Source organism: Ciona robusta, chromosome 7 (genome assembly GCF_009617815.1).
Source record: "Ciona robusta chromosome 7, ASM961781v2".
Classification (NCBI taxonomy): Eukaryota; Metazoa; Chordata; class Ascidiacea; order Phlebobranchia; family Cionidae; genus Ciona; species Ciona robusta.
Genome location: NC_143241.1, coordinates 4,162,377 through 4,179,061, shown reverse-complemented (window position 1 = coordinate 4,179,061; position 16,685 = coordinate 4,162,377). Strand labels below are relative to the sequence as shown.

Here is a 16,685-nt window from a genome sequence, read left to right as displayed (position 1 = left end):
ATTAATTGTAAATAGTAATGTTATCAATATGGCTATATCAACACCTTTTTACTTTGGCTGGGCAAGTTATATAACTGGTCTTATATTACTCACCTCTAGCAGTACATTTATTCTCCTACTTGGGTAGTATGTACTTTACAATTTCCAAAATGATTGTTTCTCCATTTTTTGTATGATCATTAATTAAGAAAGGCAGGTAATAACAAACCAGTTAAACATTCTCTGTTAAAGTCTCTATCCTAACCACACACTAAAGTTACCTAGGAGTAGGACAATTATACCAAGTTTCTGACCTTGACTAAAGGTTGCTATGGTACACCCAATTAGAGTAATATTTTGTTACTTGGAAATTTTAGTTTTTAAAGACAAATTGATCCCAATTAGGCTTGTACTTTGGGTAACAACGGCCTAGCTATATATTACTGTACTGTGTACTAGCATTGCGCTTGTTCTATAGCAAAATTGCCGATTAGTTTATAATTGCAAATTTTGATCGATTAGTTTATCATGACACTAAGTTTAGTTTAACATCAACAATTTATAAACTTCAAACAATTCAATGTTTCAAGCTTTTCTAATTAACTATTGTTATTTCTAGCATTTCCCGATGATTGTGTTTCTTATGATGGACCACACAGTGTGAATGTCTTACAACTATCTGGAGATCAAAAGGTTGTGTGCCTTTTGGAAAAAAAGCTCCAGATAAATTAAATGCAGCTGAAAAAGAAGCTTTGGATTTACTTAATTTAGAGTAATATATTTTAGCTAATTACTGTTGCATAGTATAAACTTTGTGTGCTCTTTTTAGTGATGTTGAAACTAATTTTGAAAATATTTATACGGAGGCTAATAGTGGTAACACTGACAAAGGATTGGAATGTTATGGAATTGGTTTGTATATATGTTTATTGTATTGCTGGTGGCACATAGCACCCTCAATTTTCGTTTTATTTTAGTTTATTCTGAGAATTGTGTTTCATTTATTGGTCCTCACTCTCTTGAATGTCTCATCTCACATTGGAAAGAAGTTGGTTGTAAAGTTAAAGGTCTTAAATATCCTGGCGATCTATCAAATGAAGATTTGGATGTTTTGAAAAATTATGAAATAGGGTAATTTTTATTATACTAACTTTTATTTTGTATAACTTAATCATATTAAAACAGAACTATAAGAGGAACCATGGAAGTTGAGAAACTAAAAGCAGATGAGGGAAATGCTGATAGTCAATTGAATTGTTATGGCTTTGGTAAGATTGTGATTTAATTATTTTTTTTTTAAATACTATCGTATGTATAACATCATGCATTCCTTAAACTTAAGCTATCCAATGTTTTTAATAATAGCTTATAGTGGCATATCACTGAAAAATGAAAACTTGTATATGATTGGTCTAATAAAAATGTTCAAATGTGATTTTTTTTTTTAAATTTTCTTTAGTAGTTTAGAAATTGGGAATGGTCAGAGTTGAGAGTGGATTTTCTTATGCCAAAGTATTGTCGTATTGTCGCATGGCCAATTTGTTTTTACCTTATTAGTTAAATTTGCGGTTTTGACACACTTTTTCAAAAGTTGTTTTGAACTTTGGCAGTACCTTTAGATCACATTTGAGCATTTCTATTACTGCACTAATTTTCAGTTTTCGCTGGTACAACCCCTTTAAAGCCTTATATTTTAACTGTTGTGATTTATAACATTAATGTATATAAACGTTTTTGTTTGCTTTTTTAGTGTTTCCGGATAATTGTGCTTTTTATGTTGGACCACACAGTGTGGAATGCCTTACTACTATCTGGGAATCAAGTGGTTGTTTAGCTGTAGGAACAAAAGCTCCAGGGAAATTAAATGCAGCAGAAAAAGAAGCTTTGGATTTACTTAATTTGGAGTAATATTTTTTAGCTAATTACTGTTGTATAGTATAAACTTTTTTCTGCTCTTTTTAGTGATGTTACCATTAATTTTGAAACTACTCGTACTGAAGCTGATGGTGGTGATAGTGATAAAGGATTGGAATGTTATGGAGTTGGTTTGTATATGTTTTAATAGTATTGATGGTGGTACTGACAACTTTCAAATTTATTTTATTTTAGTTTTTCCTGAAAATTGTAATTCATTTAATGGCCCTCATTCTATTGATTGTCTCATCACAATCTGGGAAGAAGTTGGTTGTAAAGTAAAAGGTCTTGGATATCCTGGCGATCTTTCAAGTGAAGATTTAAATATTTATAAAAATCAGGATTTAGAGTAAATTTTATTATACCAGCTCGTATTCTATAATTAATAATATGAAAACAGAGGTGTAAGAGCAAACATGGAAGGTGTGAAATCATCAGCTGATGATGGAGATGCAGATAATCAATTGAATTGTTATGGCATTGGTAAGTTGTAATTTTTAAGATTGTAATTTAAAAACAAAATTTTGAGTGACAATATTTGTATAACACCCGACAATTCTAAAACTTAACCTATCTAAAGGTATTGATAAATAATTAGGCTTTACTTCTGAATCTTTTGATTTGTAGCATTTCCCGATAATTGTGCTTCGTATAATGGACCACACAGTGTGGAATGTCTTACCACTATCTGGGAATCAAAAGGTTGCTTAGCTGAAGGAACAAAAGCTCCATTTAAATTAAATGCAGCTGAAAAAGAAGCTTTGGATTTACTTAATTTCGAGTAACGTTTTTGCTTAATTCGGTTGTATATTATAAACTTTGTGTGCTCTTTCTAGTGATATTGGCAATAATTTTGAAACTACTCATACTGAGGCTGATGGTGGTGATAGTGATAAAGGATTGGAATGTTATGGAGTTGGTTTGTATATGTTTTAATAGTATTGATGTTGGTACAAGCTGCTCTTAATTTTGTTTTATTTCAGTTTTCCCTGAAAATTGTGATTCATTTAATGGCCCTCACTCTATTGATTGTCTCATCACAATCTGGGAAGAAGTTGGTTGTAAAGTAAAAGGTCTTGGATATCCTGGTGATCTTTCAAGTGAAGATTTAAATATTTTTAAAAATCTAGATTTAGGGTAATTTTTATTCTATTAACTTATATTCTATAATTAACAATATGAAAACAGAGGTGTAAGGGCAAACATGGAAATTGAGAAATTATCAGCTGATGGTGGAAATGCTGATAATCAATTGAATTGTTATGGCATTGGTAAGTTTTTAGATTGTAGCTTGAATATTTGAATTTTAAATGATAATATTTGTATAACATTAGACATTCCTACAACTTGAACCTTTTAATGTTATTGATAATTGCTTAAGATTTACTTTCCAACTGGCTTTGTAGAATTTCCCGATAATTGTGCTTCTTATGATGGACCACACAGTGTGGAATGCCTTATAACTATCTGGGAATCAAGTGGTTGCTTGGCTGAAGGAACAAAAGCTCCAGAGAAATTAAATGCAGCTGAAAAAGAAGCTTTGAATTTACTTAGTTTAGAGTAATATTTTTTAACTAAGTATTGTTGTATATTATAAACTTTTTGTGCTCTTTTTAGTGATGTTGCCATTAATTTTGAAACTACTCGTACTGAAGCTGATGGTGGTGATAGTGATAAAGGATTGGAATGTTATGGAGTTGGTTTGTATATGTTTTAATAGTTGATGTTGGTACGAACTGCTCTTAATTTTGTTTTATTTTAGTTTTCCCTGAAAATTGTGATTCATTTAATGGCCCTCACTCTATTGATTGTCTCATCACAATCTGGGAAGAAGTTGGTTGTAAAGTAAAAGGTCTTAGGTATCCTGGTGATCTTTCAAGTGAAGATTTAAATATTTTCAAAAATCTGGATTTAGGGTAATTTTATTATATTAACTCATATTCTATAATTAACAATATGATAACAGAGGTGTAAGGGCAAACATGGAAATTGAGAAATCAGCAGCTGATGATGGAAATGCTGATAATCAAATGAATTGTTATGGCATTGGTAAGATTTTTTAAAATTGTAACTTGAATAACCCATTGGTTACTAATGGGTTGTCCAAACCAACATCACGTCAGAAAACAGAGCTTGAGTCCGCCATTACGGATCCCGCAAAGCGTGACTCGCCCATACAAAGGCAGGATCGGCGTGTGTTTATTTTGTTCTCAAGTCAAAGGTCGGCAACCTACGGCCCGCAGGCCGCCTCTGCCCCACAAGCTTATTTTGACCGGCCTGCGTACTGTTTAGTCAATTTCTTAAACCCGGCTCGTTATGAACAATATATTGCTTATAGGCTTCAGCGGGGAGTTGCATGCAAGACTGATTGTTTTACATTCTTTTTCTTAACTTGGTATATACCAACTTTGGTCCAAATTATCAGCCACATGAAAAAATAAAAAAATAATAACCCACAAAGTAACATACTAGAAAACTCCTAAGCTGGCACGGGGTGTATAAAACAGAACATCCTTGTTATAACGACTGTTGTTTTCCAGCCTTTCGAGGATAAAGTAAGTTACATACACACATAAAATATTAGATTTTTAAATGGTATTATTTGTATAACATCTGCCAATCTTAAGTCTTAACCTATCCAATGGTATTAAAAATTGATAAAGCTTTACTTCTAAATCTTTTGATTTCTAGCATTTCCCGATAATTGTGCTTCTTATGTTGGACCACACAGTGTGGAATGCCTTACAACTATCTGGGAATCAAGTGGTTGCTTAGCTGAAGGAACAAAAGCTCCATTTAAATTAAATGCAGCTGAAAAAGAAGCTTTGGATTTACTTAATTTAGAGTAAATTTTTTAGCTAAATTCTGTATAGTATAAACTTTGTGTGCTCTTTTTAGTGATGTTACGATTAATTTTGAAACTACTCGTACTGAAGCTGATGGTGGTGATAGTGATAAAGGATTGGAATGTTATGGAGTTGGTTTGTATATGTTTTAATAGTATTGATGTTGGTACAAGCTGCTCTTATTTTTGTTTTATTTTAGTTTTTCCTGAAAATTGTGATTCATTTAATGGCCCTCATTCTATTGATTGTCTCATCACAATCTGGGAAGAAGTTGGTTGTAAAGTAAAAGGTCTTAGGTATCCTGGTGATCTTTCAAGTGAAGATTTAAATATTTTTAAAAATCTAGATTTAGGGTAATTTTTATTCTATTAACTTATATTCTATAATTAACAATATGAAAACAGAGGTGTAAGGGCAAACATGGAAATTGAGAAATTATCAGCTGATGGTGGAAATGCAGATAATCAATTGAATTGTTATGGCTTGGGTGAGTTTATAGGATTTTAGTTTAAATAATATTTTTTTAATAATATTGTTTGTGTAATGTTACACTTTACTTATGAAACTTGAACCCATCCAATGTTATTGATAATGATTTACTTTCTAATGTGATTTTAGTATTTCCTGAAAATTGTGCCTCTCATGATGGACCACATAGTGTTGAATGCCTTACAACTATCTGGGAATCAAGTGGTTGTTTAAGTGAAGGAACAAAAGCTCCAGTTAAATTAGATCAAGCTGAAAAAGAAGCTTTGGATTTACTTAACTTAGAGTAAGTATGTTTAGTTTATTACTGATTCATATTACAATTCTAATTTGTATCTTTACAGTGATGTTGGAATTAATTTTGAATTGGTTCGAATGGAAGCTGATAATGGTAATACAGATAAAGCATTGGAATGTTATGGAATTGGTTTGTACATGTTTGTGTAAAATTGTAGGTAATTGTAGGTATCATAAAGTATTTTTTTAGTTTATCCTGAGAATTGTGATTCATTTAATGGACCGCACTCCATTGATTGTCTGATTGCAATTTGGGAAGAAGTGGATTGCAAGGTTAAAGGTTATAGATATCCTGGAAATCTTACAAGTGCAGAAGCTGATGTTTTTAGAAATATGGACATAACGTTAGTTGCTTAATAGATTATGTAATTTCAGTATTACAGAGATGATACTTTCACTTTAATATAAATGCAGAGTTATAAAAGAAAACATGGAAGCTGTTAAATCGGCAGCCGATAGTGGAAATGAGGATCATCAATTGAATTGTTATGGAATTAGTAAGTGAAATGACTATGTGTGTTTTTTTGGTTCAATTAAACAAGTGTTGTGTAAATTAATTTTATTGTTGAAAGGCCTGTCATAAGTAACTTGAATGAAATTAGGTAAATACACAAACGAACAAAGTAGAAACAAAAGGAGTAACATATAGCTGAAATAAATCTATGTAGTGCCAACAATGATAGCTTATGTTAAGTTGTGTTTTGTCTTGCAGGATTTCCAGAAAACTGTGACTCATACTATGGACCACACACTGTAGAATGCCTTACAACTATGTGGGAATCAAAAGGTTGTTTGGGTGAAGGAACTAAAGCTCCAGTTAAATTGGATACCGCTGAAAAAGATACTATAAATATAATGAATGCTGAGTATGTAGAAAACAAACCTTTTCCTTATCTTCAAGTGTAGTTTAATTAACATGTTTAAATTTTCCACAGTGAAGTTTTGAATAAATTTGACTCCATTCGAACAGAAGCTGATAGTGGTAACAAAGATAAAGGATTGGAATGTTACGGAATTGGTTTGTACATTGTTAACAACATTGCTATAGTTATTAATTACCCAAGTTTTTTTTTTTTTTAGTTTTTCCTGGGAATTGTAATTCTTTTAATGGACCTCACTCTATTGATTGTCTTATCACAATCTGGGAAGAAGTTGGTTGCAAGATAAAAGGTCTTAGATATCCTGGCGATCTTTCAAGTGAAGATTTAAACTCTTTAAAAAATATAGATCTAAGGTAATTTTACCATATTATCTGTTATATTATACTTTTAATTGGTAAAACACAGAGATGTAAAAGCAAACATGGAAAGTGTGAAGTCCGCAGCTGATGGTGGAAACGTTGATGATCAATTAAATTGTTATGGCTTAGGTAAGTGTTTTATGATTATAGTTTAAATATTTGATACATTTCAATATATATTATCATTTACTAGTTATGCTGACATAGTCAAATAACTCAAAGTTGTTTCAGGAAATTTTTTTCTTACTGTGATTTATTACTGATGTGCGAATCGAACCCAAGCTCAGTAGCTTGTGTAGCTTTTTTAGCTTGTGACTTTAATGGTTGTTTTCTATAAACTTTTGTGCAAGCTACTTTTATTTAGTTAAGAACAATTATTGTGCTAAAAGCAGGCACCATTTTAACCATGGCATCTGTATTGAGCTTAGTACCTGATATGCTCTTGGAACCACTGTCCTGCTGCTCCAGTTGCTAACAATGTTCATGGTGCGATTGTTGCATTTTGTTTACCTGCAAAACTTTTAATTGGTGTCATAACAAAAAGTTTGTACCATAAGTTTATCATAATACTTAAATACCCACCCAGTGTATTGATAAATGATTTACTTTCTAACCTGATTTTAGTATTTCCTGAAAATTGTGCCTCTCATGATGGGCCACATAGTGTTGAATGCCTTACAACTATTTGGGAATCAAGTGGTTGTTTAAGTGAAGGAACAAAAGCTCCAGTTAAATTAGATCATGCTGAAAAAGAAGCTTTAGATTTACTTAACTTAGAGTAAGTATTGTTTAGTTTATTACTGATTCATATTACAATTCTAATTTGTATCTTTACAGTGATGTTGGAATTAATTTTGAATTGCTTCGAATGGAAGCTGATAATGGTAATACAGATAAAGCATTGGAATGTTATGGAATTGGTTTGTACATGTTTTGGCAGCATTGTTGTTAAGACCATTTGACATCAAGTTTTGTTTTATTTTAGTTTTTCCTGAAAATTGTGATTCGTTTAATGGACCTCACGCAATTGATTGTCTCATCACAATCTGGGAAGAAGTAGATTGCAAAGTTAAAGGATATAAATATCCTGGCAACCTTACAACTGAAGATGCGGATGTTTTGAGAAACTTGGACATAACGTTAGTTGCTGAATATGTTATGTATTTCCGCATTTCTGGTTAGCACTTTTTTACTCAAGTATTAATGTAGAGCTATAAAGGAAAACATGGAAGGTGTAAAGTCAGCAGCTGATGGTGGAAATGTTGATCATCAACTGAATTGTTATGGCATTGGTAAGTTTGACTCTCACTGTGTTTTCGGATTTTATATAATAAGCTTTAAATGTTTGTTTTTGTAGTGTTTCCTGACAATTGTGACACGTATGACGGACCACACAGTGTGGAATGCCTTACCACTATCTGGGAATCAAAAGGTTGTTTAAGTGAAGGATCCAAGGCTCCAGTTAAGCTCGATGCAGCTGAAAAGATGCTTTAAATTTCAACAGTCTTAAGTAAGTTTAGAATAAAACTGAGTCTTTTAAATAACTTTATTAACATACATTTTTCATATTTTACCTACAGAGAGGTTTTGGATAATTTTGAATCAATTCGAATGGAAGCTGATGGTGGTGATAAAGATAAAGGATTGGAATGTTATGGAATTGGTATAAATGTGATTTAACTGTAATTGTTTAGAATTTGACTATAAGTTTTGTTTAATTTCAGTTTATCCTGAGAACTGTGATTCATTTAATGGACCTCATGCTATTGATTGTCTCATCACAATCTGGGAAGAAGTTGGTTGTGTGGTCAAAGGTTACAGATATCCTGGCAATCTGACAACTGCAGATGTAAATGCTTTGAAAAACATGGATATAAGGTTATTTTTATCAGATTGTCTATCTTTATATACTTATAACTGTTAAAACTTAGAGATGTAAGGTCAAACATGGAAGGTGTAAAATCAGCAGCTGATGGTGGAAATGATGATCACCAATTGAATTGTTATGGCATTGGTAAGTATTTTCCTCATCCTCAGTAATTTTCTAATCTTGCTGAAAATATACAGCTTTTATGTTTATTTTTGTGGCTCTCCTTACTTCTGTGTATTTTGTAGCATTTCTTGAAAATTGTGACACGTACTTGGGACCACACAGTGTGGAATGCCTTACAACTATCTGGGAGTCAATAGGTTGTTTAATTGAAGGAACAAAAGCTCCAGATAAACTAGATACGGCTGAAAAAGAAACTTTGGATTTACTTAATTTAGAGTAAGAATGTTTTAACTATTCAATGATTTATTTTGTAAACTTCATTTGCTGTCGCAACAGAGACGTTGGAATTAATTTTGTTTTGACTCGAATGGAAGCCGATAATGGTGACAAAGATAAAGGATTAGAATGTTATGGAATAGGTTTGTACATGTTTTAGCATTATTGATGTTCAGTGGCATTTCTTTTATAAAATTCAAAAGGTTGTGACACATCGTTTTGTGGTTGTAAGTAGGTTTTTAAATTGTCTGAAATCACGCTTTAAAGTTTTTCCAATACCTAGTTGCAACGATAGGAGATTAGCCTGGCACTTAATTAACGTTAAGTAGTGCGGTTACTGAGGTGGTGAAATTAACTTTCTGTTGGTTTTTTAAGTTTAGAAAATTACTTTTAACGACACTCTGGAAATAACAACAAATCAAACTTGTATAAATCATATTTCAACACAACTAACAAAGCTGTGTTGACTTGGCAGCAATTATAAATCATTGTCTGCACTATCTTTTGGTGCCAAATGTTTAGGAGCATAAATAATGTTAATTAACATACAGTATTTTCTAATCAGTAATTTAATTTTGCAATAAACCACACAGTTATCATAAGAAGATTCTGAAAAGTTAAAGCTTTTATTGAAAAACAAGCTTCCATATTGCACTCGTAAACACAAATATGACAGTTCTAACAGTCTGTAACTCAAACACGACTATTGCGGGTAAAATAATCTGGAAATCAGCAGTGTAACATTAGCAAAAAAATCTACCAATTAAAAAAAAACACTTCTAAATTCATAAAATGAAAAACGCAAACGCATATGTATATAGTTTATTTTACTAGTAAAGTAGCATGTTTATGCAGGAAAGAAAATCGTTGCCAAGGGATAATCAAGTAACTATTTGTTAAATCTACATTTAAACAATATTTGAATGAAAAAATTCTTTATCATACAAAAATTCAGAAGTTGCTGGCTTTCTGTCAATCCTAAAAAATTCTTAGGGTTGGCTTGCATCGTTGCCACTGTTCCTGGTATTAAAAACTGAGCTTAAGTTTTTTATTGCAGTTTTTCCTGAAAATTGTAATTCATTTATGGGACCTCACGCCATTGAATGTCTTCTAACAATCTGGGAAGAAGTGGATTGTAAGGTAAAAGGTTACAGATATCCTGGTAACCTGACAACTGAAGATGCAGATGCTTTAAGAAATATGGACATAACGTTAGTTTTTGGTTCTATTCGCACCATTACAGAGTTGACACTATTTTACTAAAATTATATTGTAGAGCTGTGAAAGAAAACATGGAAGATGTGAAATCAGCAGCTGATGATGGAAATGATGATCAACAGTTGAATTGTTATGGCTTAGGTGAGTAAAAAGCTCTGTCTTTAATTTTTTGTATAAGACATATTTTATCGTTTAATACTTTCTATTTTCTCATTTTAGTTTTTCCCGAACATTGTGACACATACTATGGGCCACACAGTGTGGAATGCCTTACAACTATTTGGGAATCAAAAGGTTGTTTAAGTGAAGGATCAAAATATCCAGACAAACTAGATACGGCTGAAAAGGATGCTTTAGATTTAATAAATATTGAGTAAGTATAAAAACATCTGTCAGTTTATAAACAGTTTAATCAACATTTTCTAATAACTTTATCCACAGCGAAATTTTAGGTAACTTTGAAAGCATTCGAATGGAGGCTGATGGTGGTGACAAAGATAAAGGATTAGAATGTTATGGAATTGGTTTGTATATGTTTTAGGAGCTTTGTTGTTGTGACTATTTGACATCAAGTTTTGTTTTATTTTAGTTTATCCTGAGAATTGTGATTCGTTTAATGGACCTCACGCAATTGATTGTCTCATCACAATCTGGGAAGAAGTAGATTGCAAAGTTAAAGGATATAAATATCCTGGCAACCTTACAACCGAAGATGCGGGTGTTTTGAGAAACTTGGATCTAACGTTAGTTGCTGAATATGTTATGTATTTCCGCATTTCTGGTTAGCACTTTTTTACTCAAATATTAATGTAGAGCTATAAAGGAAAATATGGAAGCTGTTAAATCAGCAGCAGATGCTGGAAATGATGATCAACAATTGAATTGTTATGGCATTGGTATGAAAGAGCTGAGACTGCAATTTTTGTATAAATTCACATTTTGGTACAAAGAAGTTTTCCTATGTTTTCAGTTTTTCCTGAAAATTGTGATACATACTATGGGCCACACAGTGTGGAATGCCTTACAACCATCTGGGAATGGAAAGGTTGTTTAGATGAAGGAACAAAATATCCAGACAAACTAGATACGGCTGAAAAGGATGCTTTAGATTTAATAAATATTGAGTAAGTACAAAAACATCTATCAGTTTATAAACAGTTTAATCAACATTTTCTATAACTTTTCCACAGCGAAATTTTAGGTAACTTTGAAAGCATTCGAATGGAGGCTGATGGTGGTGACAAAGATAAAGGATTAGAATGTTATGGAATTGGTTTGTATATGTTTTAGAGCTTTGTTGTTGTGACTATTTGACATCAAGTTTTGTTTTATTTTAGTTTATCCTGAGAATTGTGATTCGTTTAATGGACCTCACGCAATTGATTGTCTCATCACAATCTGGGAAGAAGTGGATTGCAAAGTTAAAGGATATAAATATCCTGGCAACCTTACAACTGAAGATGCGGATGTTTTGAGAAACTTGGACCTAACGTTAGTTGCTGAATATGTTATTTTCAATTGGTTGTTATATTTTCAGTGTTACAGAAATAATATACTTTCACTCTAATATAAATGCAGAGCTGTAAGAGAAAACATGGAAGGTGTGAAATTAGCAGCAGATGGTGGAAATGATGATGAACAATTAAATTGTTATGGCATTGGTATGAAGGAGCTGAGACTGCAATTTTGTAATGGAAGCTTTTTATTTTTTATAAAAAAGTTTCCTGTATTTATTTTTAAGTTTTTCCGGAAAATTGTGACACATACTATGGACCACACAGTGTGGAATGTCTTAAAACTATTTGGGAATCAAAAGGTTGTTTAAGTGAAGGAACAAAAGCTCCAAATAAACTAGATACGGCTGAAAAAGAAGCTTTGGATCTAATGAACGCTGGGTAAGTATAAAATAAATTAGTAATCTGTTGAACATATTAACATACATTAACATTTTTTCTACAGTGAAGTTATGGATAATTTTGAATTGACTCGAGTGGAAGCTGATGGTGGTGATAAAGATAAAGGATTGGAATGTTATGGAATTGGTTTGTGGATTTTCTTCAACATTCTTAGAACTGTTTGTTATCCAGTTTTGTTTCCTTTCAGTTTATCCTGAGAATTGCGATTCCTATCATGGACCTCATTCTATTGAATGTCTCATCACAATCTGGGAAGAAGTGGATTGCAAGGTTGAAGGTTATAGATATCCTGGCAACCTCACAGTTGCAGATGCTGATGCTTTGAAATCTTTAAATTTGATGTACGTTAAGTATTTAAATAGAATTTTATATTCAAATTGCAAGATTTTTTATAGAGCTTTAAGAGAAAACATGGAAGGTGTAAAGTCTTCAGCTGATGATGGAAGTGATGATCATCAATTGGATTGTTATGGCTTAGGTAAGTTTTTTATTAGAAATGTAGTGCTTTATGTTAATAATATTTTAATTGTTTCAGTATTTCCTGAAAATTGTGACACATACAATGGACCACACAGTGTTGAATGCCTTACAACTATCTGGGAATTAAAGGGTTGTTTAAGTGAAGGAACAAAAGCTCCGGTTAAACTAGATCATGCTGAAAAAGAAGCTTTGGATTTGATCAGTATAAAGTGAGTATTTATAAAAGAATTTGAAATTTTACCATTATTCATTTATGTAAATATTTTTTTTTGTTTTCTTCGTAGTGAGGTTTTGGATAATTTTGAATCAGTTCAAGTTGAAGCTCATGGTGGTGACAAAGATAAAGGATTGGAATGTTATGGAATTGGTTTGTACATACTATTTTACCATTTAGACCTTTTTTAAAAAAAATATGCTGGTCTAATCCCTTATATTTAATAGTTATGATTAACATAATTAAAGTTTCATTATGTTTTTTTTATTTTAGTTTTTTAAGTCATCGTATTTTATTTCAGTTTATCCTGAAAATTGTGATTCATATCACGGACCTCATTCTATGGATTGTCTTCTAACAATCTGGGAAGAAGTGGATTGCAAGGTCGAAGGTTATAGATATCCTGGCAACCTCACAATTGAAGATGCTGATACATTGAAATCTTTGAATTTGACGTAAGCTTAGTACCCAAAGAACAAATCATATTAAAAATGCTGTATTTATTTATAGAGCTTTAAGAGCAAACATGGAAAGTGTAAAGTCAGCAGCTGATGATGGAAGTGATGATCATCAGTTGAACTGTTATGGCTTAGGTTAGTTTGCCTATCAATACTATACGTGCAATTTATGTAAATATTATTTAAATTAGGAATCTGCTGCAATGAAAACATAATAGACAAACATCAAGTTTAACTAGTTATTTAATAAAGGGTATATATTTCGCCTAAATGGCCTTGACACACTTTTATTCAAATAGATTCTGCGTTTAGGTTTTCTTTGAATAAGATATCATGCAAACAGTGCAGCGTCTGCTGCATATAATTTAATTTTTTTATAATTAAAAACTCTGGTGCATATAATTTAAAGATTCCTTTTTATAATTAAAAACTAGTCCTTTTAAGTTGCAAAACTAAAGAACTATATCGATTGTTACGCCACTGGTTGACGTAACAATGATTATTTTATGTAATGTTTTTTCTTAACCATGCTTAATTCTTTGATACAACGTCTTGATTATTGATGTCATATATTATTGTTATGTGAGAGGTTCATTATTAGCCATCCAGTATAAATTAAACACAATAGTTTACAAGGAGATTATTTAAAACTTTAAATAGATGTGAACCTATGCGTTAGTTTTACACTTAAAACATCTTTCGTTGATATATGGTTAGGGCTATTGTTAATACAAAGTATTCTTGGTTATACCATGACTGTAGTGAATCAAACAACACATACATTGATCTGCATTAGACACAATAAAACATAAACTGTCTTATCTGTTTAATCTTTTTGCTTGGCGGATGTCGTTGGATTTAATGAACTACTTTAACAGCCGGCTGTAGACGTAGGTACTTGCTACATATTTCAGAACAAACTTGAGCTACTCGTTAAAGTAAAATGATAACGAATATAACGGTTAACCCACAGGACAGGCTAGGCCTATATTGCGATTGGTGTAAAACGATATGCAACATATTTTATAGTTTAATACCTCATGAACATAAGATTTGTATCAAAATGGGATCCATGTAATAACTAATATTTAGCAGTGTTTAGGTATTTCGAGTTATCATTATTGCATATCATACGGTCAAAGTTCTTCATAAACAGCGAACAAGTAACTGCTTGATTTTAACAGTTTCAAAGCCATATGGTCGATATTAAGAAATCGCCCGAATCCATTGCATCGTTATTGCTGGGAAGGACAGCAGATTTGGTTAATGTTATTATTCTCCAGGATTAATGTTAAAATCTGGGCTTGCAATCAGATCCCTACTGAAGTTTTTTACACAAGAATCGTTTTACCCATTAAGCGCCAGATCAGATTTGCTTAATTTATTACAGTTTTTTTTATTCTTTGTGGGTTACGTATTTGTCATGAACCTGGGACTTAGGCCAGATTTGGCCCACTACCCAAACACCCAAAAAGCCTATTTAGTCTTTCATGCGGCCGATGTCGTGACAGGGCATCTCAGTCACACACGTATTTTGCATTAATTTTAATTCTCGTGTACTTACAAGTTACCACTTTTTTTAAATTGGGTATAGTTTTTGCTTTGATATATGGCTTATAGTTTGAACAATCCATTAAGGACCGCTGGGTTGGAACAATGTCTGTTCAGTGTCTTGCCCAAGGACACATATCTCAATCAGTATTTTTATCGCTGTCTAGCATTGAATCAGGACACTTTGGTGCAGGTGCCTAAGGCCCTAAGCCACTGAGCCACAAAAAGTGTTACAGTCTTCACTGGCTTAAGGTTACAGGGTTGTCTGGCAACCCTTTGATTTTTTTTTTAACTAATAATGCGTAAGGAATTAGGTTCGACCAAACAAACGCCATTATTACTGCACACAAACTTAGTTTACGTTCATTAAACTATGTCAATACCAATGCGCCATTTACTATACAAGTGCGTTTAACTGGTATTCAAACTCATGTTTGCTAAATAATCTATGTGGGAATCACCATTATGACGTAATTTTTTTTCTGTTTTTCCTGTTTTTTTGCAACTCTAACGTTTAGTAAAACTTTACCCCTATGACAGTTTTTATTTCAATTTTAAATTGTTTCAGTATTTCCTGAAAATTGTGATACATACTATGGGCCACACAGTGTGGAATGCCTTACAACTATCTGGAAATTAAAAGGTTGTTTAAGTGAAGGAACAAAAGCTCCAGTTAAACTAGATCATGCTGAAAAAGAAGCTTTGGATTTGCTCAATATAAAGTAAGTGTATATGGAACAAATTAAAACATTGTATTACTGTTCATATGTGTAATAATGTTTGTTTGTTTCTATCACAGTGAAGTTTTGGAAAATTTTGAATTAGTTCAAATGGAAGCTGATGGTGGTAACAAGGATAGGGCTTGGAATGTTATGGAATTGGTTTGTGTTTGTTTAGTTTATATTTTAATTAGTTTAATTTGCTAACTTGTTGTCATTCATTCTAGTTTATCCTGAGAATTGTGATTCATATCACGGACCTCATTCTTTCGATTGTCTTGTAACAATCTGGGAAGAAGTGGGTTGCAAGGTCGAAGGTTATAGATATCCTGGCAACCTCACAGTTGAAGATGCTGATGCTTTGAAATCTTTGAATTTGACGTAAGTTTAGTTTTGATAAGAAACTTCTTATTCAGAATAAGCGATTTTACCATAGAGCAATAAGAGAAAACATGGAAGGTGTAAAATCTTCAGCAGATGATGGAAGTGATGATCATCAATTGAATTGTTATGGCTTAAGTAAGTTTTAGCAAACAACTTTGTGTTTTGGCTAAATATTTTTTAATTGTTTTAGTATTTCCTGAAAATTGTGATACATACTATGGGCCACACAGTGTTGAATGCCTTACAACTATCTGGATATCAAAAGGTTGTTTAAGTGAAGGAACAAAAGCTCCAGTTAAACTAGATCATGCTGAAAAAGAAGTGTTGGATTTGCTCAATCTAGAGTAAGTATTTATTAAACAACTTGGAACATAATATTATCATTCATATGTGTAATATTTTTTTGTTCCCAGTGAAGTTTTAAATAATTTCGAATTAGTTCAAATGGAAGCTGATAGTGGTGACAAAGATAGGGGCTTGGAATGTTATGGAATTGGTTTGTATTTGTCTGCTTTGTATTTCAGTAAAATTTCCTAAAGCAGTGTGATTCATTTTAGTTTATCCTGAGAATTGTGATTCATATCACGGACCTCACTCCATTGATTGTCTCATCGCAATCTGGGACGATGTGGGTTGTGAGCACAAAGGTTATAGATTTCCCAACAACCTCACAAAACCTGATTGTGAATCAATGAAAAACTCAAATTTGACGTA

At 32.2% G+C, this 16,685-nt stretch overlaps 1 protein-coding gene across 1 annotated transcript; it reads left to right on the top strand.

The window, feature by feature from the left end:
- Positions 1 to 706: 706 nt before the first annotated feature.
- Positions 707 to 16,106, top strand: LOC149733948 (uncharacterized). The gene is given in 59 exon segments (XM_089880764.1): positions 707 to 751; positions 809 to 891; positions 957 to 1,110; positions 1,165 to 1,247; positions 1,730 to 1,883; positions 1,942 to 2,024; positions 2,089 to 2,242; positions 2,294 to 2,376; positions 2,521 to 2,674; positions 2,730 to 2,812; positions 2,877 to 3,030; positions 3,082 to 3,164; positions 3,300 to 3,453; positions 3,511 to 3,593; positions 3,656 to 3,809; positions 3,860 to 3,942; positions 4,585 to 4,738; positions 4,792 to 4,874; positions 4,939 to 5,092; positions 5,144 to 5,226; positions 5,358 to 5,511; positions 5,570 to 5,652; positions 5,713 to 5,866; positions 5,937 to 6,019; positions 6,235 to 6,388; positions 6,458 to 6,540; positions 6,603 to 6,756; positions 6,809 to 6,891; positions 7,387 to 7,540; positions 7,600 to 7,682; positions 7,748 to 7,901; positions 7,972 to 8,054; positions 8,120 to 8,276; positions 8,343 to 8,425; positions 8,487 to 8,640; positions 8,694 to 8,776; positions 8,878 to 9,031; positions 9,092 to 9,174; positions 10,089 to 10,242; positions 10,308 to 10,390; positions 10,469 to 10,622; positions 10,691 to 10,773; positions 10,839 to 10,992; positions 11,063 to 11,145; positions 11,220 to 11,373; positions 11,440 to 11,522; positions 11,587 to 11,740; positions 11,828 to 11,910; positions 11,991 to 12,144; positions 12,209 to 12,291; positions 12,353 to 12,643; positions 12,701 to 12,854; positions 12,930 to 13,012; positions 13,161 to 13,314; positions 13,370 to 13,452; positions 15,437 to 15,590; positions 15,668 to 15,749; positions 15,815 to 15,968; positions 16,024 to 16,106. Coding segments are annotated over 55 exon segments (6,579 nt in total). The 5' UTR covers positions 707 to 751; positions 809 to 891; positions 957 to 1,110; positions 1,165 to 1,180; the 3' UTR covers positions 15,872 to 15,968; positions 16,024 to 16,106.
- The last annotated feature ends 579 nt before the right edge of the window (positions 16,107 to 16,685 follow it).